General features: G+C 39.6%; 1 protein-coding gene across 4 annotated transcripts in view; it reads right to left on the reverse strand.

Moving 5' to 3' along the window:
* CLCN5 (chloride voltage-gated channel 5) overlaps positions 1–21747 on the reverse strand; it is a 157973-nt gene that overhangs the window by 7340 nt on the left and 128886 nt on the right. For all 4 annotated transcript variants that reach the window (XM_079764674.1, XM_079764673.1, XM_079764675.1 and 1 more), the window contains 9 exons: positions 20056–20155; positions 16524–16711; positions 10809–10931; positions 9758–9964; positions 5994–6074; positions 5217–5759; positions 3075–3261; positions 1369–1767; positions 1004–1220 (listed from right to left, as the gene is read on the reverse strand). In XM_079764674.1, the coding sequence (XP_079620800.1) occupies positions 1004–1220; positions 1369–1767; positions 3075–3261; positions 5217–5759; positions 5994–6074; positions 9758–9964; positions 10809–10931; positions 16524–16711; positions 20056–20155 (2045 nt within the window). The remainder of the gene's footprint in view (positions 1–1003; positions 1221–1368; positions 1768–3074; positions 3262–5216; positions 5760–5993; positions 6075–9757; positions 9965–10808; positions 10932–16523; positions 16712–20055; positions 20156–21747) is intronic.

Genomic DNA, 21747 nt, shown 5'->3' on the forward strand with positions numbered 1-21747 from the left:
ACAAAATGGAATACTATGCTGCAGTAAAAAAAGAAGTAACTTTTACCATTTGCAACAGCATGGATGGACCTGGAGAACATTATGCTAGTCAGAGAAAGATAAATATCACATGATCTCACTCATTTGTGGAATATAATGAACAACATAAACTGATGAACAAAAATAGATCCAGAGACAAAAAAACACAGAACAGACTGTCCAACCTCAGAGGGAAGGTAGGGGAGGGTGGAGGAGGGGGTAAGAGATCAACCAGAGAACTTGTATGCATGCATATTAGCATAACCAATGGATACGGACACTGGGGTGGTGGGGGAGGGTTGTTCTGGGGGGTGGGAGTGGCCGGGGAGGGGTTGATGGTGGGGGAGAGGAGACATATGTAATACTTTAAACAATAAAAAAAGAAATATCCAAGAAAGAAAGAGCCTTGGCCTTAGGAGTCAGAAGATTTATGTTTAAAGCCTACCTATACTATACACTGAGTGGCCAGATTATTATGACCTGTACTATACACTGAGTGGCCAGATTATTATGTACTATACACTGAGTGGCCTGTACTATACAATGAGTGGCCAGTTTATTATGCATTCAGAGATCATAATAATCTGGCCACTCAGTGAATATTAACTGGGAGTGCTAGTATAAATCTTCCAACCTCATTGAAACTTGGTTTTCTCATCATATAAGAATAACAAAGGTATTGTAAGGACCAAATACTATACATATACTATTTAATATCGTTATAATTTCATAAGAACACAGCTATTTCTTTTGTGGGGAGGAACTGAGTTATATACAATATGCAACCTGCAGTTCACACCTCTCAAACCCACTTTCTTCCTCAAACTCCTTTTTTATAAATTATGACAATAAAAGAAACACATCCATCTTCATTTCAGAGCTGCTGAAAGGTCCATAAGTGCTACTAATGTTCATGTGAATTACGTTCTTTCTCTCTACAGTCTTTCTCCCACAATCCAATTAGCCTTCACCAAAGAGCTCTCACCCATTGTGTGTAACCAGGCACTGTCGCAGTCCCAGCTTGCGGAAGATATCCACAACGATCTCCATGGGGGTAAGGTCAGTCACAGTGAAGGGGCTGAGATCCAGGATGTTCCGAAGCTTTAGAGTAGGTGGAGTGTATGGTGGCATTGGAGGAGAATGCTCAGTGAAATAAATGATGGATGTGCTCACAACTCCATCCTGTTTTTTACGAGCATTTTCTATTTGAAAAATAGAGAGAAGATGTTGAAAATTAAACAGCTATTTCTGGCTCCTAACTAGTCCCCTCTTCCCTCCATCATCCCCCATTTTATGAATATTTATTTATTTCCACAGTGAATCCTATTATCCCTTTTCTGGAATCCTTACCAATTGAAATAATGAGATCTCTTCGGAGGACAAAACCCACAAGCCTTTGGGACTCCCGGGACACCACTACTGGGAAGCCACTATAAGTGGTTTCGCTGATTACGGTCTCTACGTCTTCCACAGTCATACTGTCCTGAGTAAGGACAGTCAACAAAGGATCATTTCTCCGGGGTTTCATCACATCCATTGCCAGGGTCTTATGAGCAAACTCTTCTTTAGCTTCAAGAAAGGGGTATCCATTGAGACGGATGTGGGCATCATAGATGCCTTCCCGCCCAAGAGCATCTGCCACCCATTTGCTTGTCATTGCCGCAGCCATCAGAGGCACAATGTATTCCAAGCCACCAGTTAGTTCAAACATTATGACAACAAGAGAAACAGTCATTCGAGTCACTCCACCTGCAAAGAAACAGGCACAGGCTATTGAAGGTGGGAAGAGTATAGGATTCATCACAATTATTGACCTGCTACAGGCCCCACTCAGGAAAAGCTTACTTAACAGAAACACTGCTGAAAGGATGTCTCACTCACAACTGCTGACCCCAGCAATGCATTAAAGGAAGTTTACAATGGAAATGAATCAGAGTTTTCAAAATAACATCTACAAAAGTATGAGATGCGTTCTTGATTCTTCTTTATGTTTTGTCTATTGTGCTCCCCCCACTATAAAAGTAGCTGCGGAAGACATCCATAATCTGTGTAACACTACAGAGGCCAGAGGTTCTCTGCATTGTGCAGGCCCATTGTGGAAAATTCAGAAAATAAAAAAAAAGTATATCATTATCTACTAGTATAAGTTCACTGCCCAGAAGTAAGTAGAGTAAAAAACTTGAATGACTTTTTCAAGTTGTTTACTATGCCAAAATATGTTTTTCATGAGTAAACTCATACTACATGTTTAATTCCCCACATGTTCTCCCCCACCCCCACTATATGTTGGGAACATTTTGTATGTTATTACAAATTTATTTAACACTGTATTTAAATATGTTAAATATCAACATCAACATTCAATGGTTGCATAGTATAACATTACATAGATGCGCCATAATTTATTTAACCAGTCCCTTACTGTGTATATTTAGGTTGATTCCAACTTTTTGCTATTATAAATAATATCATGATGAACATTCTTGTGCGGATATATTTGTATAAATTTCTGATCATTTCCTCAGTATAATGGATTTGAGAGTAGAATTACTCTTAAAGGGGAGGAATGTAGATATATGGTAAAGACTTTTCTTTTTTAAGTATTTAACAATTATTTAATAAAAGAGTATACTATCATAGACAATAGACAATTTGTAATAATATACAAATGTTCCCAACAGAAAGTGGGGGAGGGGGGACATCTGAGCAGTCAGAGAACTACTCTCTGGGGAAAAACATTTAACATAAAATCTGAAGGCTGAAAGGAACCAACTATGCTATAGCTGAGGAAGGAGCATTCATAGAAGGGGCAGCAAGTACAAAGATAGGATGGAGGAATAGGCTTGACATGTCTGAAAAAACTTAGGGTGGTATGGGGAAAGAAAACACACAATACTTTGGACAATCAATAATGCTTTCTTAAAGAACTTGAAAAATGGCAAACCCAACAGAAAATAGTCACTTAAAAAAATCTGCAGTCAATTGTATTTAATATCACTCTTCTTTTTTGTGTCAACCTGGGTAGCAACTTTGAAATCAATGCAAACACTACTCACCTAAGCAGGCTGCAGCCCCAACCATTGCATAAAGGCCAGGAGTGATACAATCAGCTCCTTGGCTACACCAGCTATTGAAGATGGCCCAGTCATGGTGGTAATAAGCCATTTGTTCCATTCCTACTCCTAAAAGTCGACCTGCTATAGCACCAACGGCCATGCTAGGGATAAAGAGACCAGAAGGGATCTACAAAGAGAAAGTAATAGATGGTTAGTAAGAAATAATGCCTGGTATATGTAAGGGTTAGAGGATTGACCCTCTGAGAAGCAAACAGGCCAATGACAATGTAACTGTATACTATGCTAGTAAGTGGCTATAAAGATTTGTGTAACTACAGAGACTAGGGGTTCTCCGGGATGTGCAGGCAAGTACGACTGCAAAAAATCTTACCCTGATTCGGGGTCCATCAGGCTAGAGCCTGAACTCTCCAGACCAACAAAGAACTGAAGGCAGAAATTAAGCCTTTCCCAAAGAAAAAGGAAAATAGATGGAATTTCTCATATATGAAGACATTTTCCCCAAAAACAATTATCCTTTATTGGCTATCTACTATATTCTATTCTGGATGCTCTAAAGATAAGACTTCAGGAGGTAGGTACTCTTATTCCCAAATCACAAAGAACCTAAGATTCAGAGAAATTAAGTAACTTACCCAAGGCCAAGATTTAGTAAATACTAGTGATGGGGTTTAAATGCAATGCTCATACCCACTTAACCAACTGTTCACACAAAAAGAATGGCACATGAGGTTTCTGTTTATTTTGTGACTATACAAAGAAAGATAAGTGATTATTTTAAATCAGGTAGTGATTATGGTTGCCTGGCTATCTAGAAAAGGAACCCTCATCTGTCTCCCCACTCTTTTTTTTTTCTCCTATGATACTACAGTGAATTCTCAATTTTCTGAGCTAAGAGAGAGACATGATGACAAAGATAATCAAAACAGCAGATTATTTTTAAATAGCTTGTGTTTGATTTTTGGAATGCTTTTGAATCTAGGAAGGTCTGGTGGTCTGGGGAAATGACTTTAAATTAAAAAAAAATGAAGCCAGAGGTGAAAATTACTAGAGAAGCACTGCAAAACTTTTCAGGGTGTTGAGGAGGATGGACGATTTGATCTCAGAGATTTCAGTACTGTCTAAACTGAATTGCTGTCTCTAATTCCCTGGTTTGAATCTCCATTTCTCTAGAGAATAGAAGGCAATAACTTGGTAGTGGGGTGCTAAGGCACAAATAAAAACCAGGGAGGGGGAAAATATGTTAACAAATTTTCTTTTCTGGTTTCTTCTGAAACATGGAAAGAATAATGGGTACTAAAAGTAAAACTTGCTGTCTTGATGCCTCATTTTGACAGTTTAAATATTAATTGAGGATCAACTGTGAAGTCTTTGATAATTGGACATTGATACCAAATGTAAAAAATGCATTTACATAGTCCAGCCAGTGTGGCTAAGTGGTTGGATATCAACCTATGAACCAGGAGGTCATGGTTTGAATCCTGATCAGTTAGGGCACAGGTCTGGGTTGCAGGCTCGACACCCAGTGTAGGGCGTGCAGGAGGCAGCTGATCAATTATTCTCTCTTATCATTGATGTTTCTATCTCCCTCTCCCTTCCTCTCTGAAATCAATAAAAATATATTTTAAACATATATTTACATATATATTGGGCTAAACTATATGAAATTTCTATTTTAGTGGTCAAAATGGTTGAATATTGGCAACTTCATTTGGTTCAACCTAATATTTTGCTTTACCAGTAAACTCTAAAGCCACCCTATAAGGACCAATACTATATTGAATAGATATCATTTTAATATACAATGCATAGAAATAAATACCTCACTATCCTTTTTTGAGCGGCAAAATATTTTTAACTAAAAAGAAGACAACATTTCTACTTAAAATCTCACACTGAGGTTTGTATTTGGTCAAGAACTAGGCTTGGATCATTTTAGATAGAGGTACAACTGTCTAAGAAGTTATAAGGGCATATGGAGGTAAAAAGGGCTTTTGGGGTTGAGTAATAACATAGGGTGAAATTGGAAGTGCCACATGAGCTATGAGGATTGTGATATCTGGCTTTGCCCTCCAAACCCACAGCCACACATATACCCACTGAGTACCAAAAGAATCTCCTCACCTTCATGCCAAAGGTGAATATAGTAATGACAATTTTCAATATGAGTGTCAAGGCCAGCTGCCACATGGCACTGTAGACTCCCGCACCAGCAGGTCTGTCAGGCAGGTCACCACCCTTGCTTGAGTTGAAATGGTTCTCATAATCACAGAGCTTAGAAGAGTCCAGAAGGCCACAGTCATTAAATAGTTCAGAAATTAGCTCACTTGTGCTCATTCGGGTGTATTCATTGGGGAAAGCCAGGATGGCAGTGATGGCTGTCACAACAAGTACCTCTATGACAGGATACTTGCCCAATTGGGTGGTCTTACGCTTCCGACACCAGGCAATGTTTGTGCGGATAAATAAAGCTCCCCACAGACCACCAAATATGCCCAGCAGAATGAATGGCACAAGCTCAAAGAGATGCCATGGGGTGTGAAACTCCACGTAAAATAGAACCAGACGGCTGTTCCCAAATGGATTGATGGAGCGTAGGGTAAATGCTGCCACCAAGGCAGCAAAGAACGAACGCCACAGTGTTTTGAGGGGAAAATAGTAGCTGACCTGTAAGAGAGAAGGGGGAAAGGCAAACTCAGTCCATATGTAGAAACTGTTTCGGGTAAAAAGTTGGTGCTGTAGGAATTAAGATCTGAGAATGAAAACTGCCCAGAGATTTCTGGTCACATGATAAAGTACTGACTTATGCAAAGCACTTTGGGACTACCATGTACATAGATACTGGCCGGGATTCCCAACACAAAAGTATGCATATGCGCTACAAATAGTTAAAAGTATTACCTCTTCAAGGCTGAATAATACTCCTCCAATAGGTGCCCCAAAGGCGACAGACACACCAGCTGCTGCTGCAGCCGACAAGACCTACAACCCAAAAGTCAAAATTAACAATAGAATAATGCCACTTTCCTACCATCAATCACAGTTTTAAAAGGAGTGTTAGTGGCTACTAGACATTTTTTTAAAAAACTTTACATGCTCCAAGCAGTTTATTAAAAAAAATGAAGTTCAACTTATGCTTTGAGAGCAAACTTTGTATTTGGATTTTGAACACATATTTCACATGCTGGAATAAATAGAGGGTCTTTCATTTGTAATTAATTTAGGTATGCTTTATTCCAAATTATGCACCCATCTTCAATACACACAATTCCATAACTGAATTTGAGTCTGTATTCATCACCTAAATGAAGAACTTACAATGATGTGTTTACATAGCACTTTATTTGTAAAGGAATGCTTTTAAAATTAAATTTTAAGGAAGGCTCTAAGCAAACAAAACTAAAGTTACAATTAGTTCACAGCTGTTCAGGGGCTGCAAATATTCATACAATAGATATCTAAGTTTTCCTATACTATGTGCCCTACTCCATGTCTAGTGACCTATGGAAAAAGAAATAGGGAGGTAACTAGAAGCAAGGTTGGGAATATATTTTGAAGGGAAGAGAAGACCTATGTATCTTTAGGTGTGGAAAGGTAAAGGGCTAAGAGGGAAGGGGAAAGCATGATAAACACAAGAAGTAATGGAAAGATAAAGTCCTGTCATCAGATTCTGGTTGCTGTGGAGTGATAATATGATTTGGGGTAGTAAGGACATATTTCAAAGAAAAAGTAGACAAAATTTAAGAGTATTTTTGTAGATGTGTTACCATTTCTTTTTTTAATTGTTGACAGTATTACAGATGTCCCCCACATTTTCCCCCTTTGTCCCCCCTCCACCCAGCACCTGTCCCACCCAGGCCTTTACCACATGTCTGTGTCCATGGGTTATGCATATATGCATATATGTTCTTTGGTTAATCTCTTTCCATCTCCCTTACCCCCCCCCCACCTCCCCTGAGTTTATAAGAATGAAATGGTTCTTGGCAAAATAAGTAAACCGATTTCTCTGGGAGTATAGGATGGCCAAGGGAAATGAAGGGGAGGAAAGAGTGAACTCTCTGGTGCTAGCTGGGGAGGACTTAGAAATTTATGGCTATAATGGTTTTCATCTGAGAAGAATGACAGTCAACATGGAACTTGAGAAAGGGGATTTTAGTGGCTGTTTAGGATGAATTATGTGGGAGAAAAATCGAGGTGGCTTGTTTGCTATAATTTTATGTTGTAGAGTGGAGTTTATCTATGCCCTTACTTTTCAAATCTTTATTTTATTCAACCATCTTCCCACTTTGACCAGGCCCTGGGACACAAAAGGGTTGCTGCCAATCAACAGGGGGGAAAAAACTGCAAGTCTAAATAAGCAATAGGAAGTCAACTAAAACTTCAAATATGCATGATTCTAGTTAGAGAAATATATGACATCTCTTCAGAGAAACAGCCAAATCAAATTCCCCTCATATTTTATAAGAAATTATTTGAACAAAAAATTTCAATTTTATGGAATGAAAGTAATGAGCAGTCTACAGTTCCAAAGTCACCTCTACCCCTGCAAAACCAGCAACAATCAACATTTCACTCTTGTCGAAGTTGAAAAAACAGTTTGACATATAACATTATTGCCATATAACAACTTCACCAACTTAATACTACTTTTATATCCCTCTACCATTAAGATATATATGTCTCTCTAGCCTTTCTCTCCTTCCAGGAACTTTTCCCCCTTGAACTATCAAAATGTATTCCGTATTTAAAATTTCAACACCTTTGAGTTTCCTTCTAGGTCTTAATTTTTTCCTTTGTTTTCAAAATAAACCGCTAGGTTCCAATTTTATGAGAAACCCTTTGTAATAGAATGGCCGTGGTCTTGACTCATTCCATATGTGATTTCAAGGAAAATAGAGCAAAAACCATTATTTTCTTAAATCTCTAATTACTAGAAGCCCGGTGCACGAAATTCGTGTACGGCGGGGGGTTGTCCCTCAGCCCAGCCTGTACCCTCTCCAATCTGGGACTCCTGGAGGGATGTCCGACTGCCCGTTTAGGCCCAATCCCACCAGGATCAGGCCTAAACGGGCAGTCGGACATCCCTCTCACAATCCAGGACTGCTGGCTCCCAACTGCTTGCCTGTCTGCCTTCTTGATTGCCCCTAACCGCTTCTGCCTGCCAGCCTGATCACCCCCTAACCACTCCCCTGCCAGCCTGGTTGATGCTTAACTGCTCCCCTGCCAGCCTGTTTGCCCCCAACTTCCCTCCTCTGCCAGCCTGGTCACCCCTAACTGCCCTCTCCTGCAGGGTTGATCACCTCCAACTGCCCTCCTCTGCCGGCCCGGTCACCCCTAACTGCCCTCTCCTGCAGGGTTGATCACCTCCAACTGCCCTCCCTTGCAAGCCTGGTCCCTCTCAACTGCCCTCCCTTGCAGGCCGGGTGCCTCCCAACTGCCCTCCCCTGCTGGCCATCTTGTAGTGGCCATCTTGTGTCCACATGGGGGCAGGATCTTTGACCACATGGGGGCAGCTATATTGTGTGTTGCAGTGATGATCAATCTGCATATTACTCTTTTATTAGATAGGATAACAGGAAAGAAATAAACAATGACTTAGAACACTTTTTTTAAAAATGTTCTTCCTCCTCAAAATCCTAAAACATGAGAACTCCTACAGAGATGCTGTGGTGGAACTAATTTAGTGGGGTTGAGACAGAAGAGAGGGAGATCCAAGGCAGAGGGAGATCCAAGACACAGCTGAATTCCATTTGGTGTTAGGTAGAAATAAAACATGAAGAGTCTGGCATCTGAAACAAATGCTAAGTGTGTATTCTTTCATAGGAATAGACAACTTCTTTTTTAAAATCGTCTATTTTTAACTTAATTTATAATAGAAACCACACACAATTGTATAGAATTATATATAATAAAAAGTTTAAGTCCTTACTTCACCATTACTGTCACCTCACTTCCCATTCACCAGAAGATATTTTTTAACAGTTTGAGGTAAAACCACTTTCCAGACATTTTCTTTCTAGGTGCACATACATACACCTTTTAAAAACATTAATTAGCCCAGCCAGCGTGGCTCAGTGGTTAAGCATCAACCTATGAATCGGGAGGTCTCGGTTTGATTCCCAGTGTGGGACATGCAGGAGGCAGCCAATCAATGATTCTCTTTCATCATTGATGTTTTTATCTCTCTCTCCCTCTCCCTTCTTCTCTGAAATCAATAAAAATATATTTTAAAATAAATAATAAAATAAAAACACTATTTAAATTATACTACATACATTATTCTGAAATTATTTTTTTAAGTCTAAGTGCTCTCTGGTCATACTTTCATGTCAGTATATAAAAGGCTATCTTGGTCTTTTTAAAAGTTGCACAGTTTTCTATAGTATGGACATAAGATGGTTCAGTCAGTCCCCTGTTGTACACATTGTGATAATTTCAGTGTTTCACTATGTTGATAAATGCTGCATTGACTATCCCCATACATCTTTGAGCACACACATGCTAGCAAATTCCTAGAAGTGGAACTTCTAGGTCAAAGGGCATTTGAATTAACATTGGTAGAATCCCCAAATTTTCATCCCTAAGAATTACCATTTATGTTCTCACCCAAAACAAACAAACAAAAACAAAAAGAGAGAGAGAATGTTAAGGCCATTTGTTATTACCTCTCTGCGTTTAGCTTCATTCTTCCTGTATTTGTTGAAGCAGTGGCACAGGATGTTCCCACAACAGCAAGCCACATGCACTAGAGGGCCCTCTTTGCCCAGGCTCAAGCCAGAAGACACTGCCAGCACCAACGTGATGGTTTTGATAATCAGGGTCCACTTACCCAAGTAGCCCCTAATAATAAAACCACTCAAGATAGTTTTTATCTGCAGGTCAAACACAGGGAGATTGGATATAGACTAAGCAAGTAAACCAAGCTAAGAAGCAATAATCTGGACCTCATTATAGAAACTATATCTTTGGAACATATAAATGCTAGACCTCCAGTGATCCTAGTTTGGGAGGGAGGCCAGGAACCCAAGAAAGTGAGAACTGTTCTTTAAGTTTTCATGTTTCTTGTTTCTTTTTTGGCCGTGGGATAGCTGGGCAAGGGAGTATTGTAAGTATGAAAGCGTGTATATGGAGAAGGGGAGGTGGAAACGGAAGGTATTTTCCTTACAGACTAATATAGCCTTGATTCCCTGCCAGAAAAATTTGTAACTGTGACTTGGTCAGGAAACAAGAGAAGGGCAAGGTCATCTAGGTAACCTTAAATCTCAGTGGTTTCAATCACTGTCAAGCAATCTAAACCAAAAATAATTAGAAACAGGGTTTTAATCATTTTTTTTCTAACCCAAATCAGATTATAGGAAATATAGCCAAATAGTTTTATTTATTCTGCTGTAACAAAGTTGACAATACCACTACATTTTCAGGCCAGAATCTTGAGATCTATCCTGGGAAGCTTCTTGAGTAGGGAGTGGTAGAGGTCTTCAGGGGCCTAGCTCACCAGGAACCCACAGGAGGCTAGGAATCAACTCCTTTTAATGTCCAGGTGGCTCAGGTGAGGAGGAACATCTAAAAAGTCCCTAGATTGCCTCAAGATCTAACCTTATTTAATAGTCATATTGTTGTATACATATTAAAGGGTTTTTAAAAAATAAAAATAAAGGGTTTTAACCAAAAAGGATTCATTATTGCTACCATTTATAAACCATTTTAGAGACTCACCTCAGGGATTCCGGAGCCACAGGCATAAGGTGCAAACACCTTGACAAGAGATACGGCAAGGAAGGCAAACAGTAGAGCCCAGAGGACATACATGAAATAATTGACTATGTAAGCAAAGGCTCCCTAGAACAGGGAAAAAAGAAAAGAAGTTTTGTTAGCTCAGACAGCCTCAGTAAGGCATGCAGCTCTTCTGAGTAATAGGTTTTCAGGAGAGGAAGTCAGAGAGAAAAAACATAATATTAAATTGCTTAAGATGTTTCTTTCCCGATTATCAGCAAAGCTTCTACTAAAAACACTGTCAGCCCATTTGCTCTTTAAAATGAAGGGCTTGCTACACCCAAAGGAAACTGACAATGGCTTCTAAGGATAGACAAGAACAAGGGCAAACAAATTCCTGAAGCAAATTCACTTTCTATATAAGTGGTTTGATAGGTTTTGTAGTCAACGGTACAGTTGACCCTTAAGCAATGCTGGATTAAAGAAGTTGAAAATCCCCATATAACTTTTTTTTTAATTTTTCAATTATAGTTTACATCATTATTACTTTGTATTAGTTTCAGGTGTACAGCATAGCAGGTAGACAACCATATACTCTATAAAGGGAACCCCCAATATTTCAATTACCCACCTGGCCCTATACATAGTTATTAGAATATTATTGACTATATTCTATATGCTGTAATTTCCATCCCTGCAACTATTCTGAAATTACCAATTTGTACTTCTTAATCCCTTCACCTTTTTCACCCAGTGCCCCCTCCCCTCTGGAAACTAACACTCTGTTCTCAGTATCTATGAGTCTGTTTCTATTTTGTTCATTAGATTCCCCATATAACTCTTGACTCCCCCTAACTTAACTGCAGTTGGCCCTTCACATCCATGGATTAAACCAACTGAAAATAAAAACTATCTTTGATCTGCAGTTGGGAAACCACGGATGGTAATATGTAAATACTGTGTTCCATTTGTGGTTGGTTGAATCCACGGAGGTTTGAATCCATGAAGGAAAACACAAAGGGCTGATTATATTTAGTAGTATTGAAAAAAATTCTGCATATAAGTGGACCCGCACAATTCAAAACTGTGTTGCTCAAGGTCAACTGTAGTCCGGCCAGCCTGGCTCAGTGATTGAGCGTCGATCTATGAACCAGGAGCTCAGGGTTCAATTCCTGGTCAGGGCACATGCCCAGGTTGTAGGCTCAATCCCCAGTAGGGGGCATGCAGAAGGCAGCCAATCAATGATTCTATCTTACCTTTGATGTTTCTCTCTCCCTCTCCTTTCCTCTCTGAAATCAATAAAAATATGTCCTTTTTTTAAAGTCAACTTTATTAAGATTAATAGCCCTTCTATTCAAATGGCTGGACCTTGAAAGTTTGAGTTGGCTCTAAAGTTTCATTAAATTCACCTTTGGCAACCTACCTCGGTATCAAATTCTCATAGGAGGTTATAGTGTCTAAAATTCATGGGTGTTTTTCTTAAAATACACAATTATGTTCTGTAGAGAATGATCACATCGTTGAGAGAATTTTGCTACCACAGATTAAGCAACAAGTTTATGTAGTAGAAGTTCCAGACTCTGACCATAAAACAAAACCAGTAAAATGCCAGATATCCCAAAGAATAAAATGGCAATAGCAATTTTTTAAATGGAGAAATGAGAATAGAGATAATATACTTTTGAAAATACCCTACGATAATAAAGTCTGTGAGAAAATAAATCTAATTTTAACCACCAATAAGGAATTACCAACATTAAGGGCTTGCAAATAGTTATGTCCTATAAAAAAACTATTTTGAACATAAGGAGATTATGCATGCTGATAGACATATTAGAAATTGAAATTCAATCAAATTACACAAAACACAAAACTCAGTGAACTTTTGACTTTTTAAAACATAATACAATTTAAAAATTTGCTGACCTAGACAAGGAGAACTAAAATGGACAGGTTTTTTCTGAATTATAATTTTGACACAAGGTTTCCATTATCTTACTCCCTCAGAGAAACATAAAATTGTTCTCTCTTTGCTTTTGGAATGTAGCTAGGGAAGAAGACTCCAGAAATTGGAAACAAAGAGGAAAGGGGGGAGAAAGGAAACGTAGCTGAAACTGGCTAGAGGCAGAGATCCGGAGGCCAAGTTCTTGGCAGGAGAACTCTTAAAACCCAGAAGACTTTTTCCCCAAGCAAGGATTTTGTTCATAAAAAGGAGAGCCAGATAAATTTTTCACTTGACAAATCTCAAGCTCCAGTTTGAAAGTTATAGTTGGAACACTTAAAAATATTCCCAGCTATAAAGGGGTAGCAGGGAAGGGCCCTGTGGTGATGCAACAATAGTTCCGTATCTTGATTGTGGTAGTGGTTACATAAATCTACACATGTAATAAAATTGCAGGGGACTACACACACACACACACACACACACACACACACACACACACTGAGTGGAGAGATTATTATGATCTTTGAATGCATAATAATCTGGCCCCTCAGAATATATATATATATGTTAAAGGCCCGGTGCATGAATTCGTGCATGGGTGGGGTAGGGCTAGCCTGGCCCGGGGGAGGGGACATGGGCGATTGGATGGCCTGCCTGCTGGTCGAACTCCTGGTCCAGGGGACAATTTGCATATTATCCTTTTACTAGAGGCCCGGTGCACGAAATTCGTGCATGGAGGGGGGTTGTCCCTCAGCCCAGCCTGTACCCTCTCCAATCTGGGACATCCCTCTCACAATCCAGGACTGCTGGCTCCCAACTGCTTGCCTGCTTGCCTTCCTGATTGCCCCTAACCGCTTCTGCCTGCCAGCCTGATCAGCCCCTAACCACTCCGCTGCCAGCCTATTTGCCCCCAACTTCCCTCCTCTGCCAGCCTGGTCACTCCTAACTGCCCTCTCCTGCAGGGTTGATCACCTCCAATTGCCCTCCCTTGCAGGCCTGGTCCCTCTCAACTGCCCTCCCTTGCAGGCCTGGTCCTTCTCAACTGCCCTCCCTTGCAAGCCGGGTGCCTCCCAACTGCCCTCTCCTGCTGGCCATCTGTGGTGGCCATCTTGTGTCCACATGGGGGCAGCTATATTGTGTGTTGCAGTGATGATCAATCTGCATAGTACTCTTTTATTAGATAGGATAGAGGCCTGGTACAGGGGTGGAGGCCAGCTGGTTTGCCCTGAAAGGCGTCCTGGATCAGGTGGGGGTTCCCTTGGGGTGTGGGGTGGCCTGAGCGAGGGGCCTGTGGTGGTTTGCAGGCTGGCCACGCCCCCTGGTAACCCAAGCGGAGGCCCTGGTATCTGGAATTTATTTTCCTTCTACAATTGAAACTTTGTATGTAGCCTGGAGCGGAGCCAAGCCAAGCCTGGGCTCCCTTGGAGGCCGGCAGCCATTTGTGTTGGGGTTATAATTGAAACTATGTTGCCTTAAGTGGGTGAGCCCGGCCAGGGTGTGCGTAAAGCTTTGCTTCCCCTGTTGCCGCCGGCAACCCTGGCCTGCTCTCTCAAGCTCCATTCTGCCGCCATTTGTTTAAATTTGTTTACCTTCTATAATTGAAACTTTGTAGCTTGAGTGGAGGCTTAGGCCTGGAAAGGGCAGGGGGAAAGCTTGGCTTCCTCTGTTACCTAGGAAACCTTGCTCTCTGTGGCTGTAGCCATCTTGGTTTGGGTTAATTTGCATACTCGCTCTGATTGGATGGTGGGTGTGGCTTGTGGGTGTGTCGGAGGTATGGTCAATTTGCATATTTGTCTATTATTAGATAGGATTATATAGGATATACACTGAGTGGCCAGATTATTATGCGTTCAGAGATCATCATAATCTTGCCAGTGTATATCTATGCATGTAAAACAGAAGAAATAAGGTCTGTGGATAAGGGCTGGGTGAAAGGTAGGGGAGACCTCCCTATATACTGTTTTGTAACTTCCTGTGAATCTATACTTCAAAAATAAGTTTTCTAAAGCAAGGGAATCATATACACGTAAGATACACACACACACACACACACACACACACACACACACACACTCACCCTAAATTCTAGGGCTTCTCAAATTTTTCTGCCCAAGTACTCCTAATCTAAGAAAGTAAATAGAGATATCAGGGTAGGGGATGGGGGCACCCAGGAGCAGAGCTGAAATAGAGATTGTTTTATCTTAACAAACATGGGAATTTTGCATTTCTTTTTAATGATGGTTTACATTTAATTTTTGAGAAAAAAATTCTGCCAAATATTTAGGAAAGACTGATATTCTGGCAAGGCACATAACATTTATCCTGTGGTTTCACCTACTCTCTGACACACTGACCCCAGTTTGAGAAGCTTACATTTAAACACTCTCATACATATAGTATATATTTACCACTGTTATTGAACTCTGTTCCCCAAACCAAAATATGCAGCCATATATACACACAAACACTGTTATTTATGACTTTATTATTCTCCTACCCTTTTTTCCCTTGATTGACTCTGTGTGTGTGTGTTTGTGTGCGTGCGCACGCGCACGTGCGCACCCCACTTCAAATGTGGACCAAAGTAGGTGGGGAGAAAGTATATGTAATACTTTCAACAATAAAGATTTAAAATAAAAATAAATAAAATGTTACATGAATCTTAAAAAATAAAATTTAAAAGTACAAACAGCCAGCCAGTGTGGCTCAGTGGTGGAGCATTGACCTATGAACCAGGAGGTCACGATTCCATTCCCAGTCAGGGCACATGCCTGGGTTGTGGGCTCATCCCCCAGTAGAGGGTGTGCAGAAGGTGGCTGATCGATGATTCTTTCTCATCATTGATGTTTCTGTCTCTCTCTCCCTCTCCCTTCCTCTCTAAAGTCAACAAAAATATATTAAAAATAAATAAGTAAAATAAAAGTACAAACATATTTCCTAGTATTATCCCTCTCACTTCACCAACAGAGCGGATGAGTAGTGAGCTGAGATAGTACCTGTTTTAATTGGTAGAAGTCAGAGTGAAATTGGGAATTGAGAGTTGCTTTGTTCAGTTTTATTTTCGGTTTTTTATTTTTAGTAGAAAAGATCTAACTTACAACCAAGTGGTAATAGAAAGGCAAGGAACTGCAAAACAAAGTTAATACTTCTTTGAAAAATATAGGCTAGCAGAGAAGGACAAATGAAAATATTGACAATCTCAAAATGGGACTGGGGCAAGTTTATTCCTGGTTTTCTGTTGTTTTGATATAGAATGTATTATAATTTTTTTCATATTCAGAGTATAGGTTTTTACTTATACTAAGGATGTCATAAGAGCATTTTGAGCAAAGTGTACCATAGTTTTTTTAATGTTGTAATGTAATGCTCAGGGGAAAATTACTTTTGGAATCTACACAATAAACATTTTTAACCCAGTCCATCCTTTGTTAGAAATTGTAGCTTTCCTGTTGGGTGGCTCTAACTTTTCTACTGAAATTATTAGAGAAAGATAGATTCAGTCACACTGTGCACTAAAACCAAGAAGAAACAATAAGCTTGTTTAAAACAAGCAAAAATGTTAAGTAATTGTGTAACCATCAAACGCTTCCACGTGCCAGAAGAGATGGAAATAGGACTGCACTTAAACCACAGAAAAAGGAAGCTGGCAGTGGTTCCCGTTTTCATGAAAAGGAAAACAAGGGGAGAGTCCACAGTTGCCATGAGTACAGTTAAGAAATGAAGGAAATGTAAGAATAAAAGTCAGTGTTTCCAAAATCTTCACTACATGTTACCTCTTCTGTGCTGATGAGAAGCTGAGACCAGCTATTCCACTTTGGGCATTTGTCTTTGTCTTCAAAGGTGACCTGATCGGAGTCCCAGCAACAGTGTTCATGGTTAAACCACAATCCTTCTGTGCATATACCTTCTTTTAAGTCTGTCATCCAATGAGCAGAGATGTCTATCAAGCCAGCTAGGGAACCTGATTTGAGGGGAGGGAAGGAAGGGCCACAAATTTTAGAGCAAATGACAAAAAAGGGATAAAAATAATGGACAAACATATACCTTTCCCCATTCCATCTGCAACTTCTTTCTGATTCTCTGTTTGCTAGATTTTAACCTACTGTCTCTAATAGATTTCACCTATTATTAAATGCCTGTTCGAGAGGGAAAAACAAAACAAAACATTGTCTAAATTAAACACTGTGTCTAGAGAATTTCTACTAGTATATTGGGGAAACTTAAGGGAGAGCAAAGAGGTTGGGTGGGAACAAGGAGAAAATGGATTTGACCTTCAGCTGATTTACATGGAAATATTCTGCTTTGGCCCTAGCTGGTTTAGTTCAGTGGATAGAGCGCCGGCCTTCGGACTGAAGGGTCCCGGGTTCGATTCTGACCAAGGGCACATGCCCAGGTTGCAGGCTCGATCCCCAGTTAGGGGCATCCATGAGACAACCAGTCAATGATTCTCTCTCATCATTCTCCCTCCCTCTCCCTTCTTCTCTGAAATCAATAAAAATATTTTTTAAAAAAAGAATTATAGTTTTAAAAAAAGAAAGATTCTGCTTTGACTTAGAGTTAATGAATACTGATACATCAAGACAGTCTAGTTTATTAAAGATTATTTTATTCTCACTATATGCGTAAGATTGAGAAAACTTGAATTGACCATATTAAAGAATATGATATGATAAGTTATTTGAGTTGGCTTGGGGGAGAGGAACCAATGAAGGCTATGGGCGAAGGACTCAGTCTTGATAGTGATTTTGTCCCATGGACAAGGGAATTTGAGCAATGGGCAGGACAGGCATTCTAGCCTAAGGGAACTAAATTTATAAAAGCACCCACATAGAAAGTTACATGAAGCTGTAGACATATTGAAGCCTCCTGAGCCTGGGACATAAACATTCTGAACTTTTCTTAGTGAGAGGAGCAAACAATATTATATACATAGAAAAATGTGAGAAAGTAAATAGTGAATGGGAACTTAGGCACTATGGCTAATAGACTGATAGGGTTCAGATAGTTATAGTACTTTCAATTTGGGCCTTCTCATCATTTCTGTCACCCAGATGAAGAAATTATGGCATACAAAAATTAAATGGTCTAGAATATAACTTTAGGGAAATAGGAAAGACATCATAAAATTCACAGCCCCTGAATCCCCAGACTGTTCCTGCATTCAGACACACTGCTTCTATTTTAGCTCCCTAATGCTTAAAAACAAAATAACCTGTGTGTATGAGGGAAAGAAAAATATTCACCTAGTGACAAGAAATACATAAAAAAGTTGAGGATATTACATTTACATTCCAACAGGCTGGAGGCCATGTCATGTGTATGTTTTGGTAGGTGCTAAAAGTGTTAACACAGGTTATTTACATACTTGAATAACCTAGTCAAATCTAAATAAAAGTTTGATTCCTACTCTTGGCCACTCCAGCTCCCACCTTCTCTTCCTTCTAAATCTTACTGCCTGGATTCCGAAAACTAACATAATGTTATAGAGAGTTTGGCTTGTTCTCTAGTAGTTTCATGCATGCATGCCTTATCCTAACTAACACGGGTACCCTCAATGCTGTCTTCCCTTCTACTTCTCCTTCTTTCCCCAACCAGCTCCTTCTTCCCTGGTTACAAATTTCATAAAATGCTTTCCCTTGTCCTTCTTACCACTTCAAGCTTTTGTCCCTTCTCTACTTCCTATGAACACCAAATATTTCCAAAACTTTCATACTGCTTGCCTCCCCTTGAACTCTGGCCCCTAATATTTGCCTTAGTTGGTTTTTCAAGGTCATTGGTATTCTCTTAACTGCTAAACTATATAACCTTTTCTCAGTCCTCTTCCTTCTCTTCGGCATCTCTGCAACACTTGGGGCTACAGATCACTCAGTCTATCATTAGCCAGCTCTAAACTGGCCAGACCATGTTCTCTCTCCTGTGCAAGGTAGAAGGGGCACCATTAATACCCTAGACCGCAGGGTGGCAAATTATGGTCTGAGAGTCAAATCTGCCTCTGTGTTTGTAAATAAAGTTTTTCTTGGTCACAGCCCCACTCATTTGTTTACCTAATGTCTATGGCTATTTTCATGCTACAGAAACCATTTGGCCCATAAATCCTAAAATATTTACTATCTGATCCTTTAGAGAAAACGTTTGCTGACCACTGCCCTAGATAATCTTTGAAAAGCCAGCTATGGAAGAGACATTCCTCACTGCAGCAATCATCTTATACTCCATGGCTTATTTATCTCTAGGTAACAGCAGAAATACCATTAACAACCGGGCTATGTGCTGAGCGCTATATGTGTTCTATCTCATTTAATCTCCACATCAAATGAGTAATAATAGATACTCATTATCCACACTTTATAGATAAGTAAACGAAAGTTTCCAAGGGTGCAGAAACTTGCCAAAAGTCCCAAAACTAGCAAGTTCTGAGGCTTGGATTCAAATCTAGGCAGCCACAAACTAGAGCCTGTGCTGTTAATTGCTATTTCATCTCATCCATCTCCAGGTTTCCTACTTAACATTCCTTTTAACTCAATATTCCAGATCTTTCCGCACCCATCTTTTAATGCCATAAGGCTACATCTCTTAGCATCTCTGCCAGGTATTCTTGACTTTCTGCTTCCCCCAGAGGAGGGGAAACCTGCTTGGGAACTTGCTTTAAAGCTGTATTTGCATAGCAAGTGTAATATTACAAGTTAAATTGTATATTAGTTGCAGTGACTTGGGAGGTTGATGGAGATGATAGGGAAAGGTGGTAGTAGCCCACTTCTCAGCCACCATGAAAGAATGAGATAGTAAACTCCTTCAGGATATGAGCCATGTCTTACATGCTTTTCTTTATCCCCAATTGAGAGAGTAGATGTTTAAGAAATAGCTACAAAAATGTCTCAGGAAGTCTTCTTCTACATCTTCTCTCCTAAACCCCATGTACTATGTATTTTTTTAAAAACTGATTGTTTTCAATAGAAGGGTTCTTCCTCAAGACAAGCACTGAAAGGCCATGCTAACAGCACCTTAAAATGAATACATTATTTTGTGGTGTACAAATGCATTTATATATAAAATTCCTCATTTAACATCATTTATTTACGGGAGATGCAGGTATTTGCATCTCCCGTAAATAAATGAGATATGAGATTTGGAAGCTCATATCCCCTTTACCATGGGGATATGAGCTTCCAAAAGATCCATCAGCAATTTATTTCATATAGGAGAATTGTAAAGCACAGCACTCAACTCAGGCCATGACTTAGGGGGGTGGGGGGCATACCAAAATTTTGTGAGATTTATTTAGAAAACTAACAGAGTTTACCATACCTGATAAAAGCCCAATAAGTAGCATCAACAACCAGCCAGAAAAAGCATCACTCACACTGTGAATTAAGGCCCATGTTGATTCTTTGCTTTTATTGGTAATCTAAGGAGAAATGAGAAAACATTGGTACATTCTACATACACAGTTGCTTTTTCACCTCCAAATGTGCAATGGAGTAAATAAATGCAAAGACAAATATACTTATTGGGAATAGAAACCAATTTGGAGTTATTTCTCAAATAACCTTTGGCTGACCCAAAATAACCAAGAACTTAGAGGTTTATTGAACATTGACTACTGACCCCCACCACTGTCATCTACAATATCAAAATGCCTACAAGTATCTTATTCAGGCCTTCCCCATTCAGCTGCTGATTTCTTAAAGCATCAATCTATTTTGCTTACTAAAGTGGTCTCTTTCCACCCTAGACATCAGATATTTCAAGGATTGTCTCCTGACTCATAGCAAATAGTTTGATTGTTTTTCAAAGAATAAACAAACATAAGCTTATTTGAGTGCTGAAAGTACAATCTGAGGTGTACTATCCAGAGCTGTGCTTCAGGTCAGGCAAATCTTGATCAGGTCAGGCAAGACTTGATCATCCAAGCGCCTAACTGTAGGTTGATCATAGATACTAGATGATATTAGGAATGCATCTCTTTATTTTCAAAAACCTGCTGGGAATATCTGAGGCTATCAAGAGATACAGAAAGTTTTACCTTTGAGGCCCTAGCCTTGTCAATTTAACCTTTCAGTGTCCACATTTCAAAACCAAGCATTGTGACAGCTTTGTCATTGGTACTTCCCCCTTCTCTGTACCTCTATTTCTTATCTTTGAAATTATGACTTAGCCACTCCATCTTTATCTATAGCAACATCACAAATAATTATAATAAATTATTATTTTAAAAACTTAAAGTAATTAAAATTTTCATTTTGACCTATAATTTCAAGTTTCCAGTTCAGTGGTGAAAGTAGGTGAGGTGACATTTTTCCCTGTGACAGTGTTTACATTTGAACATTTCATAAACAAATTTTAATTTATTTTGAATTATTGGCATAATTTGTCTCAGATGCAACCATTTAACATAATGGGAAATATGCTCTTGTCATATCACAGATTACTTTTGCAATGTGAATAAGATTGAGTATGCAACTGTTGACAATTTGAACTCTGAATTACAGAGAACAGAAATTCAAAAGCCATACAATTCCAAATTTTAAAGCCTACCTGATGAATTGATAAAATAAATAGAATACGTATGTGCTCCCAAATATCAGAAACCTTTTTAAAATTTTATCTTCATTGTTGAAAGTATTACAGATGTCTCCTTTCGCCTCCCCCCGCCACTGACCCTCTCTAGCTTGTACCTGCCCTCCACCCCAAGTCTCCACACACTATTGTCTGTGTCCATGGGTTATGCATATATACCTATATGTTCTTTGGTTTATAGAAATCGCCCTTTTAAGTTAGGATAAGAAAACTCCTATGGGAGTTTTCAGTGGGATAATCAGTGGGATTATCACAAATCCAAGGATTACAAAGGAATTTCTCAAAACCTGTACTTGGGACAACCTGACTCCTGGGTTCTGGTGGTCATGAGAACACCAATCAGGAACTGGGAAAGGCTTAAGAATGAAAAGTGGCCCGGCCGGCATGGCTCAGTAGTTGAGCGTCAACTTATGAACCAGG

The sequence above is a fragment of the Cnephaeus nilssonii genome, assembly GCF_951640355.1.
Source record: "Cnephaeus nilssonii genome assembly, chromosome: X".
In the NCBI taxonomy this organism is placed as follows: domain Eukaryota; kingdom Metazoa; phylum Chordata; class Mammalia; order Chiroptera; family Vespertilionidae; genus Cnephaeus; species Cnephaeus nilssonii.